Genomic DNA, 25,000 nt, shown 5'->3' on the forward strand with positions numbered 1-25,000 from the left:
AAGTTTGAGATCGGTGTTTTTTCCCCTAGAGAACAAGACTACCAAACTTAAGTCAGAAATATCATAGAACACATTTCGTGCCCAGTAAATTAACTCCAGGTAGCATTTTCCTACTCCTCCAAGCCATGACCGCATTCTGTGAAGACATGGCTTTAATGCATTTTATCTACTGTTGGCCCTTCACTTTTGATTTCTGTAGTCAAGTAGGTGCTAATTTCTACATTCAAGAAATAGTTAATCCATTATGTTGTCATTTAATTAACTGTGGTAATTTGTTATGTTAATTCACGGTGTTCTCGAAATTAACTATTAATTATTTCCTGATCGCATCAAATTGGTAATTGTGTTGTATATTTACATTTTTTAAATTTTATATGAATGTTGTTCTTGGAAACAACACCTTCACAGAGCCAGACACTGGGTTAGGGGATCCTCAAGGTCACGCCCCACTGTACATCATAATCTAAAGTTTCTATATCCCTGGACCAAGTTGATATACAATGTGTAGAGAATTACAGCTCGGAAATCTATCACCTTGTTTCTGTGGCCTTTGATACATTCACTCTGGACCGGTAGTGTGAGGCAACAGTCCAGAACGTATCTTTTTTAGCTAGGATTATTGATATCCACATATTTTCTATTTTGACTTAGAAATCATCTTTATATGTTTTCTTCCAGAAGCCCAACCTTAGTAAAAAATATACCTACCAGTTTAGGCTACGGAGCAGCTCTTAATGCCAGTTTGCAGGTAATAGCATTAAATGCACTTTTCCATTATCCTTGTATTTGAGCGTTTTGCCTTTGTTTGTTTGTTTGTTTTGCATGCTTTGTATTTAGATGGGATTGTGATTGTTCTTAAGAGTTGGTTTATCTTCCAAGTAAGTTGTAGAACCTAGTACTGTAGAAAGCACTGGTTCTAATTCAAGCTACTTTTGATGTGAAGAAGCAAGAAGGACACCCTGTGGCAAAATCTGGAACACTCGGTTTTCCTGCAAATGCTAGATTGATAGAAGCTTTTGCAAATGCATGTGGCTATGCATTAATATTTATCCAGGCTGTCATAAATGATTTCACATCATAGTGTTGGGGAACATGGTGCTTGTGGCAAAAACTTTAAAGTTTAATTATAATATATAATTTTTATGCAGAGGAGGCAAATGTCAGGACTTCTTTATTTTGAGCTAAGTCCTGGTCATTTTTAAAAAGCAGAGCAACTGCTTATATGTTGGGGTTTTTCACGACATGTAGGAATATAGCATTTCATTATGTGGAAGGCTGAAACATGAGTGAAAAAGTTTGCTGGGTGAGCTTCTGTTTACATTTTCGCATCACACTTAATTTGCTTGATATCTCTGCCACAAGTGGCCGCTTGGGAGTCTTTGTCCTTCCCATGCATTTTATTTAAATGCTTCTAAAACCTCCTCGTTGGGATCTGAACCCATTAAAAGAAGATACATGTTAAAAAAAAAAAAAATTAAAGGGCAGTTCCAAAGTTGTATTACACCTTCTTCGTTTCACTAGGCTGCCTTGGCAGAGAGCAGTTTGCCTTTGCTTAGTAACCCGGGACTGATCAATAACGCATCCAGTGGCCTGCTGCAGGCCGTCCATGAAGACCTCAATGGCTCCCTGGATCACATCGACAGCAATGGGAACAGCAGTCCAGGCTGCTCACCGCAGCCGCACATGTAAGTGCGTTAGCAGACCCCGCGACGGGAAGGGCCTGTACGCATATGCTTCTAGGATTCAGTAGTCTTCTGAAGTTGCTGATGGCATATGAGTACAAAATACAGTTTTAAGTAGAGTTCAGTTGCCCCGTGTTCATGATACGAAAAAGTGTATTGAAATCAGTCTTAATGCATCTTTTAGATTCTCTCCAATGTCCCATAATTATTATACTAGCAGTCCTCTACAAATTCTTAGCACTAGGAGCATTCTCTTGGGGGTACAGCAGGGTCTAAGATGAGTCTACATCTTATGGGTCATTATCACAGTTTGGTTTGTATGGGGCAATAAAAATATTCATGATGGAATAAGTTGTCGTAATTTTTACTACTATTACAGGTCTCTAAACCATTTATGAACTGTAGTCAAGATATTGCCCGTTTTTATAAACCGTAAAATGCAAAGTTTAACTGTTAGCCACAGTTTACATAGAAGCTAGTAAAGTGTAACTTTTTGCCTGTCTTATAAATCAGTGTAATTACATATTCAACTTTAATTACTGGTGCGTCTGTATTGGCAAGGTTTATATGTTATATTTTATGCAAGACTACGATTCCTATTAATATTTAGCAGCTAACTATATCATTAATTACTCTAAAATCTTTCCCCTACCATCTTTTTAATGGAGCTGAGAGAGTAGATGTATTAAAAATTGATGTTTTGTGGATTTCAGAAATGTGTATGACACTTTAAAAAATGCCTGGCCTTATTCAGTAGGCCAAGCATATCAGTTTCTTGTTTACTAAAAAGTATTGACCTTGGTAGAACTTAGCATTCGGGGGAAAAATTATAATCTGAATAATAAAGTGTATATACCACGCAGTTGTTAGGATGAGCCAACACTTAGGTCCATACTTCCTGGAGTTAAACATCATATACTTCTAGGGGCGCCTGGGTGGCGCAGTCGGTTGAGCGTCCGACTTCAGCCAGGTCACCATCTCGCGGTCCGTGAGTTCGAGCCCCGCGTCAGGCTCTGGGCTGATGGCTCGGAGCCTGGAGCCTGTTTCCGATTCTGTGTCTCCCTCTCTCTCTGCCCCTCCCCCGTTCATGCTCTGTCTCTCTCTGTCCCAAAAATAAATAAAAAACGTTGAAAAAAAAAATTTAAACATCATATACTTCTAAATTTCAGGTTATTGAGGTAAGACTAGTACTTTCTCTCATTTTTATATTTTTCCCCCATCTCTGCATTAAATGTCTAGTCAAAGACCCGAATGAGAAATGTGGTCTTTATACACGCCTATATCCATTTGACCTTTCCTAGGATATTATTTTTGTTGACTTTTTAAACATCTTCTTCTATTTGACATATTAATGTCTTTAAGATCATGAGCTTAATTGCTTTCTAGCACTTTTACCCTATCACCTTTGCGCAAAACACACTGTGAACATTAATGTGTTTTATCAGGTTCCGAACCATTACTCTCTCAAAATGGAAAAATTTGTCTTTTGGAAGTGTCTTTAGATGTATTAAATAATACAAAAGAAGTAATAAAACTCGAAGTAGAAAGAACATGAATATATGCTCTTGAGAGCAGGAATACTCTAAAACAAGGAAAGTGAGCAATCAGACAAAAGTTTTTATACCTCTGCTTTATCCTATCAGCCAGGCAGTGGGTAGCTTGAGGCCTTTTACTTTCAGCAGTTCTCCTGAGTATGCTGGTGCTCGCTCTCTGTATAAAATGCTAAAACAATAAAACTTTAAAGAGCAAACAAGAGTTAGATCCTGTTTTCCCCTTTTTAAAAAAGACCTATTTCAGAGAAATGAAAGACGTTCATAATGAAAGTGTTTAAGCTGCTGCTGATATAACTCCCTGTGTTAATATGCAGCGGATACTGGTGGTCGTGTACCATATGGAAAGGGTGCGTAAAGAAGTGTTTTCTTAAGTGTGAGCGTCCAGTGATAAGAATATTGAAATAAACATTAATGATTCAGTCAATAGTTTGTTAAACATTTTATTTTATAACCTGAAATAGTCATTGGGCTGAGCTATGGCATTGCTGGGTTAGTTGTATTTTTTTCTTTTGGCAGTTGCTATTTCAGACTCTCCATTTTGTTATTTAGTTGAATTTAATTGTGAAATATTTCAGCAAAAACATAGGATGTATAAAATAATATATAAAAATTATGGATTTAGTGCCTGATGTACTGCCACTATAGGTATATAAAGCTAAAATGTTCATAGTCAATTTATTGTATGCTTTCTGCCAATATGAATTAGTGCATGTGGAAAAATAACTTAGGTGTGTTTTCCATAGAGAGGTATAAGGAAAGCTTCCCTTGCCTGTTGGAAGTAGATTTCAGGAAAAAAAAAATCCGAGGAAGACCAAATCTGATCTTTTCCTAATTTATATAAATTACAATCAAGTTTTTAATTATCTTGCAAAATATTGACTTGTCATTCATTCTTCGAATCTGTTTCTTCTATCATTAACTTTTTGTGTATTGGACGTCAAGTATTATTGATGGCATGTCACTTCAGCATTCTGTATCTTCATCTTTTTAGAGTTTGAATATGCTCGTACTTAAAGAATGCTAAGCATTTTATGTACGCTATGGGGCAAAGGAAAAATATTATCGGATTCTCTCAATCAAAATTTGGCTACATATAATTAAATGCACTTCCAAGTACTTTGTAAATTAAACAGAAGTGAAAGAATTGTTGGAGAATATTTAAGTTGAATATTTCTGTGCCCTGAAATAAAGCCATGGTACTTGTTGTTATTTTGGAAGGGAGTAGTTCTACTGATGCAATTGGGAATGAGAAGTAGAAAGGCCTGCTGCTTTTGGTATATGGGCTCTAGTGACATATCGTAGGTGTTCCAACCCCAGATTTAGCACCTAATAGCTGAGTAGAATTCATTTCTTTCCTCAGTTTTCTCAGCTGAAAATGAGGTAACTAATAATAATACGTACCTCATAGGATTCTTTCAAATGAAATGAGTGCCTGGAAGATAATAATTCCTCCCCATGTCCCTCACATAGTTACTAGCTTATATTACATCTTGTAATACCTCATTGTTACTCTAAGTGAAACTAAATATGCTATTAAGATATTTCACATTTTAATGCATTTTTAAGGTAGTCCATAAATGTGTGTTTAGTTTCCTTGACCATCCCTTTCCTTTTCCTCTCACCCCTTCTTATAATTCATGAAGTAAGCCCATCCACAAAAGGAAACAATATGACACAGAAGTTTATGGTAGTGAGCAGGTTACTCAGAATCAGCAGGATAAGGGATTTTTGAGAAAAGAAAAAAAAAAAGATGTTATTTGAGGTTATAGATAATGAACAATCCAGATGAATAATACCAACCCAGAATAGGAACTCATGATATATGCCTAGAAAACATTGACTAATAGGTTTGACAGGAATTTAGAATACAAAAAGGAAAACAGAATTTAGAATGTATGAAGTGGTGGTTAGTAGACTATTGAGTGTCTTAAATATCAAGCTGTGGTGGTTTTTTTTAGGCTGTATGGAGCCTCCTAATGTCATGAGCTTGAGTTTCACACTGTCAGAGATGTGCTTTAGGAAGAGTAATCTGGAAGTGTGCTAAACGAAACTCATACCTGGTAGGATATTCTGGAGTTGGGAGAGACTGAGAGCAGAAGATTAATTCTTGTGGTAGCTAGTACCTGACTTACGTACAAGCCTCAGAGTGTCGAGCAAGGAATCAATACAAGAAGTATTATGAGAAAAAAGACCAGATAAGACAACCCACTGAATGTTGGGGACAAAGAGGAAAATTAGGAAAAGTCATAGCAACTTTGGAAGCTCACAAAGAAAACTAGAAGTTGTAAGAGGACAGGCTCAAGAGGGAAAACGATGTGTTCAGTATTTTACTTGTTGAATACGAGAGCCTAAGTGTCCTTTGATTCAAGAAACTGAGCCTCTTTTGTTTGTTTGTTTGTTTAGTCTTTTTATTCAACTCCAAAATGGTATAATCAAAATCCAAATGGTAACATAGTAGAATATTGAAGTATTCTCCTGGGATTGGTAGAGATGTTTTGAAATTTTAGAAGATTGGAATAGCTACAGATTAGTGCTTCTTATAAATTATTTTAGGAGAACGGGAGATGTCAAATTGTGATCCATATTCTGCAATTTGATGCTCCATATTTAACACTTTCTCTTCACTCCAAGTTTTACTCTTAGAATGCCCTGAATGAAGGCTTTTGCCAAACTAGTGCATTCATTTTGCATTCACTACTTGCCTTTCTGCCTTTTCCTTTTTTGGCTCTTCATCTCCTTCCCCTTAACCTAAATTCTGCCTTTTCTTAGGAGCCTAGTCCTATTTTTCTAGGAAGCTTTCCTGAGTAACGGTGCTATCATGACGCACACTTTGCTCCACACTTTGGAAGAGCTTACTCCACATACCATTTACTGGTACTAACAAAGCCTGTGTGTGAATGTGTGCACAAGCCTACTGCGTGCTCACTTTGCAGATAGCCCCAGCTGAAGGACAGATACTATGTTTTGGATGTATCGTACAATATGAAACCTCCGACATGCTAACTCATACCAAGTAAGCACTTGGTAACTGTGTGATGACTATTACGAAGAATCACATGGAAGATGAGTTTATGTGAAATGGTTTGACTTCACAATGTAATCCCTACAAGAGGAAAAGCCAGGATTCTCTCTGAACCCTGAAGACAAAGGGAAAACAAGGGATTTTTAGAAAGAAGAGATGACTAAATACAGTGTTCGTCTTTATGAGGGAACTCACAGATCTTTCTAAATATTGGTAGAGTAAGTTCGTGAAGTTTTATTTTGAATTTTAATTATTTAGTTTATATGTATTTTATAACTGTTCAAATTTATCAGAATAGTAAGTAGCAGCCCCCTTCACCTCATTCGTGATTGTCCTCTCAGATCTTGTTAAATTTTATTTATCTTGTTGAAGGTGAATTAAAAAAGAAAAAAAAGTACTGAAATTAATGCATTATTAATCAGATCGAATGTTCAAGGGGATTTTAGAAAAAGGAAGAAAGGTTAAAGCTAGGTAGAATAATATAGATTCTACATAATAAGTTTTTTTTTGTTTTTTTTTTTTTTTTTAAATCTTTTAAGACTTTTTTTTTTTTTAATGTTTATTTATTTTTGAGACAGGGAGAGACAGCATGAACAGGGGAGGGTCAGAGAGAGAGGGAGACACAGAATCCGAAACAGGCTCCAGGCTCTGAGCTGTCAGCACAGAGCCCGACGCGGGGCTCGAACTCACAGACCGCGAGATCATGACCTGAGCCGAAGTCGGACGCCCAACCGACTAAGCCACCCAGGCGCCCCCATAATAAGTTTTTTTAAACTTGATTTGACTCTTTTCAGCCAAATAGATTTTAAAATATGTATTTTATACTGTTGTTAAAGAGTTATAGAGTCATCATGGTCTGAACAAATGTAAAGAATACTTCCCTAGGGCGGCTGGGTGACTCAGTTGGTTAAGCGGCCGACTTTGGCTCAGGTCATGATCTCGCGGTCCATGAGTTCGGGCCCTGCATCGGGCTCTGTGCTGACAGCTCAGAGCCTGGAGCCTGTTTCAGATTCTGTGTCTCCCTCTCTCTGACCCTCCCCTGTTCATGCTCTGTCTCTCCCTGTCTCAAAAATAAATAAAACGTTAAAAAAAATTAAAAAAAAAAAAAGAATACTTCCCCTGGGGCTCCTGGTTGGCTCAGTTGGTTAAGCTTCCAACTTCAGCTCAGATCATGATCCTACAATTCGGTTCATGAGTTCAAGCCCCACGTCGGGCTCTGTCCTGACATCTTAGAGCCTGGAGCCTGCTTCAGATTCTCTGTCTCCCTCTCTCTCTGCCCCTCCCCTGCTCATGCTCTGTCTCTGTCTCTCAAAAATAAACATTTAAAAAAATTAAAAGAAATAAGAATACCTCCCCTAAGTCTGAGCTGTGTATCATTATTATTTTAGAATACTCTTCCCTTATGTACCTCATGCCAATATTTCCTGCTTACTGACTTCTCAGAGTTCTACAGAATATGGATAAAATTAAGTTAGATACTTGTTTTATATCAATGTTTGCCTCTTAAAAAGACTACTTACAGAGGATTGATGCTGTGTTCAAGCGGAAATAATTTGAACTTACTCCCTTCTCCCACAAGTTAAACATAACTGAACGAAAAGATAAGAAAACATTTGGAGCAGAGTTGGAAGGTGAACTTGTACTGGTAGAATCAGTCCATTTCCTGTCTCCTTTTAAACCTGAAGCAAAAAGATAAGTTTATTGATATACCTACCATATTTAGTTCAACTTGGTTCTTTTTTTTTTTTTTTTTTTTTTTTTTTTTTACTAATCAGTTGTTTCTCCTTGCTCTCAATAAGTTGGTTCATCTTTGCTTTTTTTTTTTTTTTCTCTTTTGAAACATGTTAAGTGAGATTCCTATTTTTGTATTTTCAAATTTTGTTTCTAGAGATCAAAATCAATGTTCTTCCTAGACTGGTTTTGTATCGAGGCCTTTACTCACAAAGCCTTCCATTGTCATGTCGTTCCCCTTTCTGATTATTAGAGTCTCCTACTGTTGAGTTTTCAGATCATTTCTTACATGTCATTCCTGAATCCTTTCAGCCTCTGTGTCATTTCAAAGTTCTACTCGCTAATAATATTCTACATTAGTTGCAGGTGATTATTATTTTCTCCCTCTTATTAAAGCAAATATTTGAAGTTCGAGAGTTAATGATCTTCCATATAGAATCAGAATGTTAATATGGTTCATATAAGACTAGAAAATAAATCTGTTGTCCTTAGAAGCCAAAACTTTAGAGTAATGAAATCAAAGGCTGAGGCATCACATAAAAGGAGTCATATAGTAGTATTTCAGGACTGCAACAGGGATCACATTAATCTTTTTGATTAACATGTTGAACACGTATTCTACATGCCCCAGAACTTTCTATACAATGTGTGTCCCAGTCCTCTTTACAGCATCCTCTGCTTCTTGAGAACCTCAGTGGTTGTATCATTCCAATGATAAACTTCAGCCTCTCTTGGCAATTATATTTTGCAACCAAAGAGCACTAAAAAGGACCTCCGGACTCCCATTTTGTAAAACAGTATTGAAAATCTAATATAAATCGTGACTTGTCATAGAACATAATAAAGATATTCGCGTATATAATATTGCCTTGCTTCCTTCTCTGCTCCTTGGCTGCCTTAAAATTTAAATTGCACTTTGTAGGTACATGCAGAATTTGCAGACCCTACACCTTCAGTTGGTGACATTTTATGTAAAATCCCTACAGACCTTAGATCTCTCTGTGGACAAAAGCATTTACAATTAAAGTGGCTCTGTATTTCAGAGGAAAGCAGTTGAAAGTGACTGACAAGTTGAGCAAGTAGAATGCTCTCTCTCATTGTTTTCATGCTGGTTAAGCCCGCGCTATTTTGCTGATATTTTGGATCATTAAGAGGCATTTTGAAAAAACAAAAAAAAACAAAAAACAAAACAAAAAAAAGAGCATTTTGAAGCTCTAAACATAAAAGCTTTTTTCCCTTTTTCTTTCTTTCTTTCTTTTTTTTTTTTTGCTTTACATACGTTTTTGCAGATTTTCTAATTCACAACTTTTCAGTCACCTTTAATTTTTATTTTGATTTATTTATTTATTTATTTATTTATTTATTTATTTATTTATTTATTTATTTATATTTTGGTCCTAGCATTTCTGGGCCTCATAATTCTCATTCTGAGTTAATTCCATTTTTATTTAATCTCTAAACTTTTCATTAACTTTGCTAGTTAGCTTTGAGATCTCTTTCCAAAGTGATTGTACAGAACTTATGATTATGCCAGCTCTTTATCATCTCATCTTTTTTTTTTTTTAAGTGCTACAAGTGTGGCTCAGTGGCTGCTGTTCTTTTTTACATTATTCCAGTCCCCATATGTGGCACTTACAACTCATTCTAGTTCCTCTTAATAAAAAGATCCTCCCAGAGGTACAGAGCCTTCAGCTAAAAGGTGTTGTCTCCCTACCGTGCCAATTGTGGGAATTTGTGGGTTCCTATAGGGTTTTGAAGGATTTTTATAGAACTATACAGATGATATCTGACATCCATGGCTTGAATCCCCACCATTTAGGCAAAGTGTGTCGGAAAACTTTTAGCTGACAGTACTGTAGCTTACTGATTTTATTTCATATCTAAAGAAGATACCTTGTTAGAAGGAACATCTTCATTTGCACTAACACGGGTTGAGCCTTAGAAATTTCCTTTCTCTAAGGGTCAAAATGTCATTGACTGCATTGTTAGAAAAGGAATATTGCTATGCTGTATTAATTTCTTCCTACTTCTACTACCAGGGTGAAATGAAGATTTTAATATACCTGTATGGTGTTTTAACTTCAGCTTTTGACATGGGGTTTGGGAAGTGGATGTATATTTGGCAACTATAGGAATTTTATGACCATAGGTATTTATTACATGAAGTCAGCTATCATTTCAGAATATTACTTAATGTGAAATTACTTTCCATGATGAAAAATTATATTTTAATTTATGTTACAATTATATGTATTTTAAATAGTTTATCAGAATTTAAAATTGATCATTAACATGAATGTCACAATATACTTGAATATTTTGACACCAAAAACTACAGTATAAAACTTTTTACTGGGTTTCTCTATTCCGTAAGCAGTTTCTATCATTAGAATAGAATTAAATAACTCATGTAAGCAACAGATGATCAAATAGTTTAATATAACTAGTGGAAACTAATGTTCTTGTGTTCATTCAACATTATCTTAATCTTTGAAGACTGAAAATGGAGTAACATCATCAAAACATTTAAAAGTCAGAAGTAACAGTATTCATTCAATGTATACTCATGCAGTGTTACCTTACTCTATAAAAATTTGCATTTGCAACATTAAATATAAGATCCCTTCGCTGGGGTACCTGGGTGGCTCAGTCCATTAGGCTTCCGACTTTTGACTTCAGCTCAGGTCAGGATCTCACAGTTCACGAGGTTGAGCCCCACATCAGGCTCCATGCTGTCAGAACAGAGCTTGGAATACTCTCTCTCCATCTCTCTCTGTCCCTCCTTCATCTATTCTCTCTCTCTCATTCTATCTCTCTGTCCATCTGTCTCTCAAAAATAAATAAATGAACGTTAAAAATAAGATTCCTTTTGTTAATTTGCAGGTTAAAAAAGGACATAATGTATTAGATTTAGAATAAGAGGTAACTATTGGCTTTATTCCCTATTTCAATCTTGTGTTTGGAACTAATAGAGCATAACTTAGCGTAGTTCAGGAGAAAACTGAACACTGAGCCAACACTACAATTTAATTTGAGCAGAGAAATAGTTTCAGCAGAGCGGCCAGTCTCACAGATTAGACAGACCTAATGACATGAACCATATGTAATCCTGGTGGACAGCAATCTCTGTAAAGATATCCAGGAGAGAGCTTCATCAAGAGCCAGCAGTGGATGGACAACATCCCATCAGGCAATGTGGCAAAGGGAAATAGACCACAGTCCAGAAAATGGGTGAGCCACATTGGGGGTGGGGGGCTAGCCACAGCCGTAGGGCCCAGTTATAGGACTTTGAGGGCAAAGTCTTCAAGGAGCCAGAAGCCAAGTTATCAAAGAGGGAATTAGGAACAGGGATATACATTTTGTGTACCTTTATACCCATCCTGACATTTTTGATTGAAACTTACTCCAAGAAACAAGGCAAACACATTTCTTGGATGAATAGTTCAAAGGAGTTCTGGAGCAGCAGCAAAGCCCCCTTAATGGCTGAGTGTCAAGATTTAATTTAGATTTTCTTTTATTTCACTGGCCTACAGATCAGAAATATAAAGATCCTAGATCCACAGCTACATGTTGGTTGAACGTTTCCATTTATGAGACACAAAATTGAATAGTACCAATTATATCTCAACATGCAACTAGTTTTAATTCTGAGATTGGGCAAAATCTGCTCATACTCATCAAGGATCAAAGTAATTACAATTGTATTTTCATTTTATTGCAGCTGTTTGGGTCATATCTATTACTTTTATAAATCAAATAGAATGATAAATCATAATGAATTTTGTTGTTATTTTTTTTTAAGAGCACTGCAGCAAAACTATCTGAAATCATTTGGGAACAAGCCTTCAAATCATGTAAAATCCAGGTCCTTTAAACAATGTTGCATAAATTTGAATAAATTTCAGTATAATGCTGAAGGTAAGGGCAAGAAATCTTAGAGAAATTTTGATACACATATATATGCGTACAATTTATAAAATTATGTTTTATTAACCTTGGTCCACCTTTTTGTTATATTTCTTAGAACTTCTATTGACTTTAAATGGAACTTTAGATCTCCATCTTGGGGTCAGATCCATTGGGATGTAGGATAGAATTATAAACTCCATCCTTGAGACTGGCAGTGTATCTTAGAAAAGAAATTTTTATTACAGTTATCTGGAAACAATATTCCTTTCAATCAAATAAATGGCTGTGATTTTTAGATGACAGATTAAAGGAGATATAAGATTTATTAACTATATTAGGATTAAAGTTGTATTCTGACCTTAAGATGAAAAATTAAAATTCATTTGTCAGTTTATTTTTAGCCAACGCAAAAAAGGTGTAGGAAATTTAGCAGGGCATTTTCTAATTATATTCTGAATGAAACAAGTGATACAAGGTATACATGGAAAGAGGAATCACTTGTTCACTCCAGTTGTTCTGTCTTGCTCTTCCTGGTTGCACATTTCTGGGAGGAGGAATATTTTTATTTTCATCAAGAGATAAGCAGAATTTTTATCTTTTGAAATGGGGTAATAACTTGAGTAGTAGTTCCAAGTACTGTTCTAATGGTAGCTATGTGCAGACTCATTCAAATCAAAACAAAGATAATTCAGACAACAGTAAAAAATTTGTGGTAAATGTTATTTTAATTTACAGAAGAGAAAATCTTGAAAAATAATAAACTGGAAAAAATTTAACTATACTAGTATCTGTTTTGTAATTTCTTTAATAAATTTATAGCTAATTTTTCATGTCTAGTGGCTTTAATATATGGCCTTCTTATTGACTTTTGTAAAACAGAGAATTATTTCTCTGCCGTGTGTTTAATTTAGGAAATAAAATCTGTATTTTGGCAGAAGGAGGATTATTATATCAAAAGAATAAAATCTTAAGTAAAATTAAGCAAACAGTTTCTTGATGTCAGTGTAGGTAACTTTAGTTGTTTAATTACTCACATTAGGCTAAGATCATCTCTCATTTTAAAAAAATACTATGAAGAGCACCTGGGTGGCTCAGTTGGTTAAATATCCAACTCTTGATTTCGGCTCAGGTCATGATCTCATGGTTTGTGGGTTCAAGCCCCACATCGGGGCTGTGAGCTGACAGTGCAGAGCCTTCTTGGGATTCTCTCTCTTGCCTCTCTCCCTGTGCCCCTGCCCCACTTGCTCTCCCTCTCAAAGTAAATCAATAAAAGTACAACGGAATTTTTTTTCTTTTAAAATCAAACTTTTCCTTTTAAAACTTTAGTTTCATTCATTACCTTATTTCTTTGATATGTTAAACTAAAATACTTCCTAAACAAAATATTACTCTAAAAGTTACAAGTGTTTAAGAAACAGGAATTTTTTCTCATTTCAACCTGACTTTATACAAATGGAGATAACTAAACTTGCAAATTTTATAAATCTACCCTTAAATTCCAAATATAATTATATCATTTCCTTGTATTTATACTAGAAGGAAATGAGTAAAATTGAATTTCCACAATCTCCATTTTTCATATGCTTTCTAAATGTACATCAATTATCTCACTAGTTTTCCTCTAAAACTTCTTCTTTGGGAGAAAAAAAGACTTTTAAAAAATTATTTGATGTGATTGAATCTTCTAAGATACCAGTTGATAGAAGTTAGCTACTCAAAAGTAACAAACAAAACTAAAAATTGAGTGTCATGAACCTAAATCTTTGTGTCTTAATAAAGGATCCTGTGCTTATATTTTAGAATTCATTGTACATCGTTAAAGCAATGATATTTATGTAGTAAGCATAAAGATTGCACAATTAGAAAATTTGAACTAATTGAATCAAATTTTTTTCAAGCATATATAAAATTGATAGTTAAAGTGCTAATCTTAAGCACTGGGCGTTGTATGGAAACCAATTTGACAATAAATTTCACCTTTTATTATATTATTATATTATATATAATATGTATAATATATAATATATATAATATATAATTATATATAATATATTTTTATATATATTATATATATAATTATATATATAATATAACATATTATAATATTATATATTAATATAATATATTATATTAAAAATGAAAACAAAAAATTATATATTAATATAATATATTATATTAAAAACAAAAACAAAAACAAAAAACAAATAAAGTGCTAATTTTATAATTTTATTTTTTTATAATGCTTACATACTAGTAGTTATCATTATTCATTCTACAGTTCTGTGCCAAGAACTAAATATAGACATTATAAATAGTTAAAAGAAAATCCCATCTTATTCAGGTATTTCCTTTTAATTAGAAATATTTTGATTTGGGGGCACCTGGGCATCTCGGTGGTTGAGCGTCCAGCTCTTGATTTTGGCTCAGGTTGTGATCTTACCATTCTGAGCTTGAACCCCGTATCAGGCTCTGCACTGGGCATGGAGCCTGCCTAAGATTCTTTCTCTCCCACTCCCTCTGCCCCTTCCCCTGCTAGCTTGTGCTGCGTGCTCTCCCTCTCTCTCTCTCTCTCTCTCTCTCTCTCGAAGAAGAAGAAGAAGAAGAAGAAGAAGAAGAAGAAGAAGAAGAAGAAGAAGGGAAGGGAAAAGAAAAGAAAAAAGAAAAGAAAAATTTTGATTTTTTTGGTGAAATAGTGAAAACCTATACAAATCAATGGACAGCATATTAGCCTATAGCAATACTCATTATACTCTGGTATTTTTTAATGTTGTTAATCAACAATTAGGACATAATGATAAAAAAGAGGTAAAGAATTTGTATGACTATAAATATTTTCTGTTGGAGTTAACCAGTGTATATACCATGCAAGTTAAAGGTATCCAAAGTAAATAAATTGAATAGAAGTAATGCATGGTTTAAGGACTATACATATTTCAGGATATACAGTGTGTTTCTCAAAGTACTGTAAATATGTTAATTTTACTGGATAAATATTGCTATATTGGGTCAAATATAATCAATATCCACAGTAGAATTGAAGCATTAGGGCCCTAATACTATTTCTGAGAATAGTTTTTTGAGTATTCTCCCAGGAGTAACATTTTTTTTGTAGTAATGATTCATAGTTACTGATAGAAGCATGTTTTATCCTTCAGGTGTGCTACAACAGGGGAAAGGTTAAAAATATTCTTACTGGATTTTTAAAAGATGTATTATACCTCTTCATATAAAATGTTTATTATTCTTTTAAGTAGGTACACCGTATGAAATATATTATAATTTTTCTGAAATAACTAGGATTATCTAAAGAAAGGTACAAAGATATCTCCTAATCATTAAAACACAAAAACAATTTTAATCTAGCATTACATTTAGTTCTGACTTACAAATGTGTGATAAAAGTAACTGTACATTTCCTAAAATTACCCATATTGTAGATATGAGCTATTAATTGTAATTTTTACAAAGCATTTGTGCATATACCATAATACTTAAGACTTAAAATTTTCCCAATAAGTGTCCTCTTAGGATGGACACTGGGTGTTATATGTAAGTGATGAATCACTGGGTTCTACTTCTGAAGTCAAGACTACATTATATGTTAACTAACTTGAGAATAAAATAAATAAATAAATAAACTAAAAAATATACATAGAAAATAATGATACATGCTGTCAATAAATAACTAGCACATTCTTTACATGATCAATTAACCTGGTTTTAGATCAACCTTGAAAATTCCTAATTTCTTGATTGAGTGACCAACAATTTATCAAATACTACCATATGTCTAGTCCTAAAAAATAAAAAAAGAGAGAGACTTAAAATTTTATCATTAGCTTCATGGTGTTAGTAAATATTGTATTTCTGAAAGCCTCAAACAAATTTACATTGTGCCACTGAGTTTCTCATAAAAAATGACATATAAATATTTTAATTGTTACATTTGATAACTGTTAAATAAGGACACACTGTTGTGATTCTACAATCTAACATCTATTGACTTAAATATATTTGGAACATCTCAGTTAAAGAGAACTTTATTCATAGTACTTTCTTAATCTTAAAAACAAACAAACAAAACTAGGACGAGTGTATTGGACCTTTTACTTAGTCTTGAATAAGAAGAAAATGAAGACAATTTATATTCCTCTAAGGAATATATTATGTGACCACAATCTGAAAAGATAACCCCCCCCCCCCATTGTAATTTGACTCTTTGCTTTAGGATATGGGCAAAAATTAACATTTCTTCTGCCTTTCATGGTGCCTTGAGTGTTTATAAATTTTATAACCAAAGAACCAACACATTTCTTTAGGCAATGAATCAGTCTATTAATGTAGCTAGGCCTCTGTTTGTGCTTTGGTATATACTATTATTGAGAGTGGTCTGTAAAAGTGAGAGACAAACTGGAGTGTAAAAATCAACTGCTACTTGGCATTTCCTTCTACTAGAGGTTTGGCAGGTTGAACATCACAGAAATAAGTTTCATTCATTTGATTGAATAAACATTTAATGAGCAATTATTATATGCAACGCACTGTGCTGGAAAGTGGCAGATGGTCTATACCTACAAAGAGGTAAAACTCTGGTAGAGCAATGGATATCTGCATAGATAGTGAGAGAGACCAAGTAAAAGAATGAAGACAGTTACCAGCCTGATTGTAAATTCAAAGAACTAAGTGTAGGCACACAGAGAATCAGAAAAGGCTTTGTGGGAGCTGTAGCTTTGAGTTAGGCTTCACATGAAGTAAATTTTTAGGGTGAACTTTATGAAATTATTTCTATTTGATGGATTTTGCTTACAAAAATACCAATCAAATTTCTCAACCTAATATTAAGCAGAGATGAGGTAAGAGAAGATAGGTGCAAAGGATTTAAGGATTACAAGCAAAGGTGACTATCATTCAGAGAATGGGCAATAATTCCTTTGCCTTGGTGTGGCAACCAGCCTAGAGGAGAATGCCTGTGGGATGGGATTGGACAGAGGGAGCCCTATCTTAGAGTTCTTTAGCCTCCAAGCTGATGATAGGGTGGGGGCATTTTTAAAAATCACCAATTATTTGGAGTTTCTTAACAAGACCCTCATGGGTATATGTTACCTACTTTTAAAAAGGCTTACCTCTTTTCTTTTTTTGTTACTCATCTCTAGAAATAGTAGAGTTTTTGGACTTGAGAAAGTCACCACACTTTACGCACTTTTCCTTCGCTATTCAGTTTTAAAATATGTTTTTAAAGTTTTTGTTTAAATTCAAATTAGTTAACATACGGTGTAATATTAGTCTCAGGTGTATAGTGATTCAGCACTTCCATACAATTCCCGGTACTGATCACAAGTGTCCTCCTTAATCCCCAACCCCTATTTCACCCTTCCCCCCCACCCACTTGCCCTCTGGTAACCCTGTTTGTTCTCTGTAGTTAAGAGTGTTGGTTTCTTGGTTTGTCTCTCTTTTTTTCCCCCCTCTGGTCATTTGTTTCTTAAATTCCACATACAAATTAAATCATATGGTATTTGTCTTTGACTGACTTACTTCACTTAGCATAATTCTCTCTAGTTCCATCCATGTCCTTGCAAATGGCAAGATTTCATTCTTTTTGATGGCTGAGTGATATTCCACTGTACATATATACCACTTCTTCTTTATCCATTCATCAGTTGATGCATACTTAGGCTGTTTCCATAATTTGGCTATTGTTGATAATGCTGCTATAAACATTGGGGTGCATGTATCCTTTCAAATCTGTATTTTTGTGTCCTTTGGGTAAATACCTAGTAGTGCAATTGCTGAATCTTAGGATAGTTCTATTTTTAACTTTTTGAGGAACCTCCATACTATTTTTGAGACTGGCCACACCAGTTTGCTCTCCCACCAAGACAGCAAGAGGGTTCCCTTTTCTACACATCCTCGCAAACACCTGTTTTTTCTTGTGTTCTTAATTTTAGCCATTCTGATAGGTGTGAGGGTGATATCTCATTGTAGTTTTGATTTTATTTCCCTGATGATCAGTGATGTTGAGCATCTTTTCATGTGTCTCTTGGTTATCTGGATGTCTTCTTTGGAAAAATGTCTATTCATGTCTTCTGCCCATTTTTAAATTGGATTATTCATTTTTTGGGTGTTGAGGGTTTGTAAGTTCTTTATATATTTTGGACACTAACCTTTTATCAGATATGTTATTTGCAAATACCTTCTCCCATTCCAAAGATTGCCTTTTAGTTTTGTTGATTGTTTCCTTCACTGTGAAGAAGTTTTTTTTTTTATTTTTATTAAGTCTTTAAAATAACATAAGAAGGGGTGTCTGGTTGGCTTAGTCTGTTAAGCATGCAACTTTGGCTCTGGTTATGATCTCACGGTTCATGAATTCGAGCCCCATGTCAGGCTCTGCATTGACAGCTCAGAGCCTGGAGCCTGCTTCACATTCTGTGTCTTTCTCTTTTTGTCCTTTTCCCACTTGTGCTCTTTCTCTCTAAATAAATAAATAAACAAACAAACATTAAAAAATATATAAAGTGACATAAGAACACAAAGTAAGGATTAAAAATATATAAAATATCTAAATATCGAGTATCAATAGCCTTTATGAGTTTTTTTGATCATTTCTGCTACTGACTGCTCTCTTAATCACAAAGACGACTATAGAGATTCGTTTTCAATATCTTCTTATCTTCCAGTTTCTAATATCTCCCACTTTCTGGGATCTACTTCTCTTCCTTGAGCAATTAAAACAGAAAATATAAAGATTCATCAAAATTGTATATGAGTTATGGACAGTCATCTCCTCTTTTAACTTCTAGAATCTTCTTTTAAACTTGAGATAGAGCATGCACACACACTGGGGAGGGGCAGAGAGAGATTGGGGAGAGAGAATTCCAAACAGGCTCCACACTGACAGAGCAGAACCCGATGTAGGGCTCGAACTCACGAACCATGAGATCATGACCTGAGCCAAAGTCAGATACTTAACTGATTGAGCCACCCAGGTGCCCCAACCACTTAGAATTTTGGACATAGATGTAGGTCCTTCTAGCTCCATGGTAGAGCATAGGAGGGAACTATTTCACATACACATAAATTTAGGATCAATGGATGCAAAACTGTTTTACTCCGTGGCCTATAGCCTAAATTTTTCACTGCTCTCCACTGTTCCTAATCCCTCCACCTTAGTCCTAACCATCATTACCTGTTACACTGTTTTAGTGGTCTCCTAACTGGGAATCCTCCCTCCAGTGTCCTACAGTCAGTGTAAGCTTTGCAAGTTAATCCTCCAAAACTCTTCTATCTTTTCGCTGCCGGGCTCAGAAACCATCAATAGCCCTTCAGCTGGCAGAGAATAAATTTTAAACTCCATAAAATGCAACTCAAGGGCCCTTCACCATCTGACCTTGCTCTGCTTTCTAACATATTTCTTTATTACTAACCCTCCTTTCTCCATGGCCTCTGCACACTCTCAGGTTTCCCACAACACATTTAAGATTATCCATTTTCCCCATTTCCACTCAGAAGGTCCTTTCCCTCGTTTCTGCATTATGAACATTTTCACATATTTCAAAGCCTGCCTGAAGTGACACCTCCCTCTTTCATAAAGTACTCACTGATTGCATTGCCAGAATTTACCTCCCCTCTTTCCTAACACTTTGTCAACTGTGGTACTGATCACATTCTGCCTGGTATCAGAGTTACTTTTGTATACATCGTACCTCCTATTACATTGGAAACTATGAAAACAGGAACTATTGTTCATATCAGCCCCTAGCCCAGTGGTTTGCACATAATGTCTGTTCAATTCTTTTCACTTTTAACAAGAAGTAACTTTTATTCATCTAGAAGCACTTCCCTTTCATTTACTGACTTTGTACCTCTCTGTCAGAGAGTAATAGCAGACTTTACATCTCTCAGTCACTAAATACTTGCTCTCCATTTATCCAGAGAAATTCCAAATAGCATTCTAGTTCTCCCAAATGCAAGTTATATTAAATTAGGAGGTGGGTTTATCTTCTTTAAACTAGAAATATAAATCACTGCATTTCTGTAGAAAATCAGAGGTAGTGGACTACACAGAATAGCTGAATTTGAAATCTTCTATTTGGGGGCACCTGGGTGACTCAGTTGGTTAAGCGTCTGACTGGCTCAGGTCATGATCTTGTAGTTCGTGGGTTTGAGTCCTGAGTCCGACTCTGCTGACAGCTCAGAGCCTGCAGCCTGCTTCGGATTCTGTGTCTCCCTCTCTCTCTGCCCCTTCCCCACTGACACTCTGTCTCTCTCTCTCTCTCAAAAATAAATAAACATTTAAAAAATCTATTTGGAGCGCCTGGGTGGCTTAGTCGAGCCCAATGTTGGGCTTGGCACTGACAGAGCAGAGCCTGCTGGGTATTATCTTCCTCCCTCTCTCTCTTCCCTTCCCCCACTCATTCTCTCTCAAAAAATAAAAATAAAAAAAAAACTTTTTAAGAAAAATCTATTTCATGGAAAGAAAGGTTTTTAAACCATTCGCAATGAATTTGTGGATTCTTGTTTGAAAGAATATCCACTATTTACCAAATGGATCATTTGCTTTAAAATCAAAGATGAACTTGTTTCCAAATCCACCTAAAGAAATATGCCATATTTATCAGGTTAAGAACTAGTGAGATACAATAACAATGTGATACAGTGAGCCACGTCCCCTGTGTCTGTAATGACGTAAAGAACATCAATCTCACTCTGACAGTAAGAGCCAATAACATGTAACTATTATCTCTTAGTGCCAATAATTAATTTAACAAAAGTGTATGGAGTACTTTCCATATATAAGAACATATGTAAGAACAATTACTTTCCATATGTAAGAACAATGTGATACAGTGACTATCAAACATGATTACCTTCTTTCTGTGTCCTCCTGTGCCAAAGGTTTGTACTCTTACGTCTGTAGTAATACAGATGCCTGGCTTGTGTTAGGTGCCCAATAACTAAATAAATGGCTGGCAAAATCATCCAATCCAGACTTCGTAGACTCCTGCCTTAAAATATGTTAAAAATACGTCTCTTTATTATCCCTATTCAAGTTTTCAGACAACAAAAAAAATCAGTGACTCCACTGGTTTTATTCTTTCTTTCATTATGTCCATAAGTTAAAAAAAAAAAAAAAGCTAATGTTTTGATGTTTCAAATGCATATCATCTATTTTGTTCCTGGAAACAACTGATTTTATTTGTTTGAAGTAGCTTCTACTTTACTTATTATTAAAGACTCTGTTAAGGACTGCAGTTTAATCTGTACGATACCTCAAGCCATCCCTGAAGGAAGCAGCACATAAATTTCAAATCAGTGAAAGGAAAACATGGCATGATGAATATCGAAACCATCCTCAAACCCAGAAAGAACTATCATCAGGATAGTCAAGGATTTCTCTCTTTTGTCCACTTGAACTTTCTCTTACTTTATTGTCTTAAAAGAATGCCATTAAGAGTATACATACATTGCAGGTCTTCTTAGAGGCAAATCATCTTTCCCAGCTGTGAACTCCTCCTGTCTCAATCACTCCTTCTCTTAGTACACTTATGGAGGGCAATCTTGTAGTTATCTGGGTACATATTTCTTCCATATTAGACTGCAAATTCTTTGATCGCTATTTAAAGCCCCCACAGTGCCTTATATATGGAAAGTATTCCATACACTTTTGTTAAATTAATTATTGGCACTAAGAGATAATAGTTACATGTTATTGGCTCTTACTGTCAGAGTGAGATTGATGTTCTTTACGTCATTACAGACAGGGGACGTGGCTCAAAACACAGCACAAAGGAATTTTTGGCAGAAAAAAAAATTCCCCAACAAGTGTATGTTTATTGCTAGATCTCTGAAAATGTCCACTTTTGAGTCAACTTTGAGTTAACCTATGTAAGGTTTCTTCAGCTAAACATACACCATCAGACTCCATAAGCCCTAATGTGCACAGCAAATGTGAGGCAGGCCTGGACCATTCAATGCACACATGTTAATGATTTTAATGGCAAGCTAATGATGAGCCCTGGGATGGATGATGGAGGAGAGTAAGTGTAGGAGGTCGGTGTACAGGGCTTTTCAATGATGGCCCTTCTACTCTGAAATTTGCTTTCCTCCGTTGATCTAAAAATGATCCAAGATATGACCTGGGCTTCTGGTTTAGTGTTTCTGTGTTAAGGAAATTATTAGTAAATAATTCTTTGGAATAATTATATTAATATGTCATGTTATTTTGTTCCATTGACTTTATTACCTCAAATGTACTTTTAAGGAAGCGCAGCTGTTACTAGGATTACTTTAATAACCCTAATGCCTGGCATCTGATATGTGGGGGACATATATCATTCTTTTATGACTTTTCTGATATAGTAATAAAAATCTCACATTGGGAGAAGGGCTAAAATATTTTTAGAGCTAATTAAACTCATACAGTGTTGAAAATTAGATCATGTATTTATACATATCTTCTCCCAAATGTATTTAAGGTTGTAATTATATCATGACTGTCTCTAACATTCATTGATCACTTATGACCCAGGCACTGTTCTAAGTGGTTCACATATATAAAAAAAAAAATCACTTACTCCTCCTAACAACTGTATAAAGTGGGTACTTTATTACTCCTCCTTTATGAGTAAAGAAAAGGACATACAGAGTAACTTCCCAGTCACACAGCTAGGACGTAAGGAAGCCAGGATTCAAACCCAACCATTTTATCTTTAAAGCCCACTATATTATTAACCACTTAACCACTGCTACGTGACCAAAGGTTATAAATGAGGTGCCTAAATTACTCAGTATTACTTTATACTATACTTATAAGTTAATCAAAATACCAAGTACATATAATTTACTATTTTAAATTACACCCTAGTAATTAGAACCTATAAAATATTTTCACTGGAGAAGAGGATACAGAAGGCAGAATTGGTGAGCACTGAACAGAGAGGGTGTTTCTTTAAAAGCATTATTTTATTTGAATTGTCAGAAATGTTTCTATGGTGGAGGGGAGTATTTTCCCAAGAAAAATTAATGATCTTACAGTGGTGTTAACACAGGGTACCTTAAAAAAGTGAACACTACAGGGGGCACCTGGGGTATCTCATTCGGTTAAGCACCCCACTCTTGATTTCAGCTCAGGTCATAATCTCACAGTCATGGGATCAAGGCCCACGTCAGGCTCCCCTCTCTCAAAATAAATGAACAAACCGTAAAAAAAAAAAAAAAAAAAAAAAAAAAAAAAAAAAAAAAAAAAAGAAAAGAAAAGAAACAGTATAGAAATATCCACGTTTTTTCCTAAAAAGAAAATATCTGTAATGGGGACAAAAAGGGAAAGATGTTGCTAATGGCCACAGAAGAGATTAATGTCTTATTTGTCCTACAACCCACCAAAGGCACGTGGTTTCCTTGTGTTCAATTTCCCTTCAGGTGTCATATGGAGCATGGAAGCATGGAGATCCAAAAATGTGAAATATAATATGAATGGGGATAATCATGATGGAATTTTATTTTTATTGAAAAAGATCCCCCCCACCTACAGGCATAGGTCCTATAACTTTCAAACAAGCTTATTCTCTGAGATGCTTAATCTCTCTTGTTACTTTTTAATTTCTTTCTTAGATATTGTGCTGGTAGCAATAAATATTTTAAAAATTGAGTATTAATAATGATTAGCTTTGGTTATAGTTTATTTTTAGTAAGTTAGCAGTCTAATACTGTAGCCTTAAGGGAAAATTTTATTTACATCTTTCCCAGGTCTCATACCTTGTTTGTGAACTAATTCTGGATGGTAAGGATTCTAAGTATACTTAGTTCCAGAGAGAAACTTTCCCTCTCTCTCTCTTTCAAGTAGGCTTCATGCCCCACATGGGGCTTGAACTCATGACCCTGAGATCAAGAGTTGCATGCTCTACAAACTGAGCCAGCCAGGCACCCTGAAATTTTTTTAGAATTAGTGCAAATGAGGGGCACCTGGGTGGCTCAGTCAGTTAAGTGTCCAACTTCAGCTCAGGTCATGATCTTGTGGTTCACGAGTTCGAGCCCTATGTCAGGCACTCTGCTGTGAGCTCAGAGCCTGCTTCAGATCCTCTGTCTCCCTGTTTCTCTCCCCTCCCCTACTTGCGCTCTCTCTCTCTCTCTCTCTCTCTCTCTCTCTCTCTCTCTCAATAATAAACATTAAGAACATCTCTAGAATTAGTGCAAATGAAACTCTGAGTGACTTGATGGCACGTCATTTATCCAATCAACACATATTTACTAGGTGCTTGCTATATCCATTGCTCTCCTGATCTGTGAAGTTCATAGCCTAGTTGGCAAGACTTGGTACCGCCACCACTAGAAAGAATTAAGTTCAGTGCACTTGATGAAGGCAACATGGGATAGCAGGAATAACAAGATTCCAAGAAACATTGCAGAGGCCAGCATGTATACTAGTCCTGGCTTTACCTGTACTTGTAACACTTGGAAAGTGACTCCCACTCTGTGCAATAGGAGCGTTGAATAAAATTATGGTACAGTTTTAAGTTTCAAAGGTTCTGTAGGTTCGAGCATCAGAATGATCAACCAAAAAAAATGCTTTGGAGGGGCTAAGTGGGAGATCAGTGCACACTGGTCAAGTTAAAGCCTTTAGAAGTAGATAAAAATTGATCTGTAAAGAGTAGACAGGATGTGCGTGGGTAAAACACAGAGCAGGATGGAATTTGGGGTTCTGTGTACACACAGAGGTTTGAAGAGGGCCCATAGACTAAGTCAGCATATAAAGTGATTTGGAGTAGCCAGCTGAGCATGAATGATGTTTAAGGATGATATTTGGCATCTGGAATAAAGCTTATTATTCAGAAATGCTGTTGTTCAAGGGTCAGTTGAGTCCTACCTGTTGAGAATGGCTGAGAGTTTTTGGCTTAATCCTGTCTCATCCTCTTGTCTCACTTCAGACAGATTTTTGTTCAAGGCAGTGATGTAATGAAATAACTAGCCCTTGCATAGTAAAATTCTTCAAAAATGCAATAGAACATACCTTTATAGCTATCGTGTTTAAAAAATTATCTCTATGTGTGTGTGTTTTAAAAATGCATCCTGTTTGATATTCCTCTTTATCCAGAACTTGAGTCTTTCCC

General features: G+C 35.4%; 1 protein-coding gene across 1 annotated transcript in view; it reads left to right on the plus strand.

Annotated features, from left to right (window-relative positions):
• Positions 1-25,000, plus strand: part of FOXP2 (forkhead box P2) — a 539,953-nt gene that overhangs the window by 509,346 nt on the left and 5,607 nt on the right. Inside the window, exons 22-23 of the mRNA XM_042922589.1 lie at positions 679-748; positions 1,522-1,685. Coding sequence (XP_042778523.1) covers positions 679-748; positions 1,522-1,685 — 234 coding nt within the window. The remainder of the gene's footprint in view (positions 1-678; positions 749-1,521; positions 1,686-25,000) is intronic.

This window comes from Panthera leo, chromosome A2, assembly GCF_018350215.1.
Source record: "Panthera leo isolate Ple1 chromosome A2, P.leo_Ple1_pat1.1, whole genome shotgun sequence".
NCBI classification, from domain to species: domain Eukaryota; kingdom Metazoa; phylum Chordata; class Mammalia; order Carnivora; family Felidae; genus Panthera; species Panthera leo.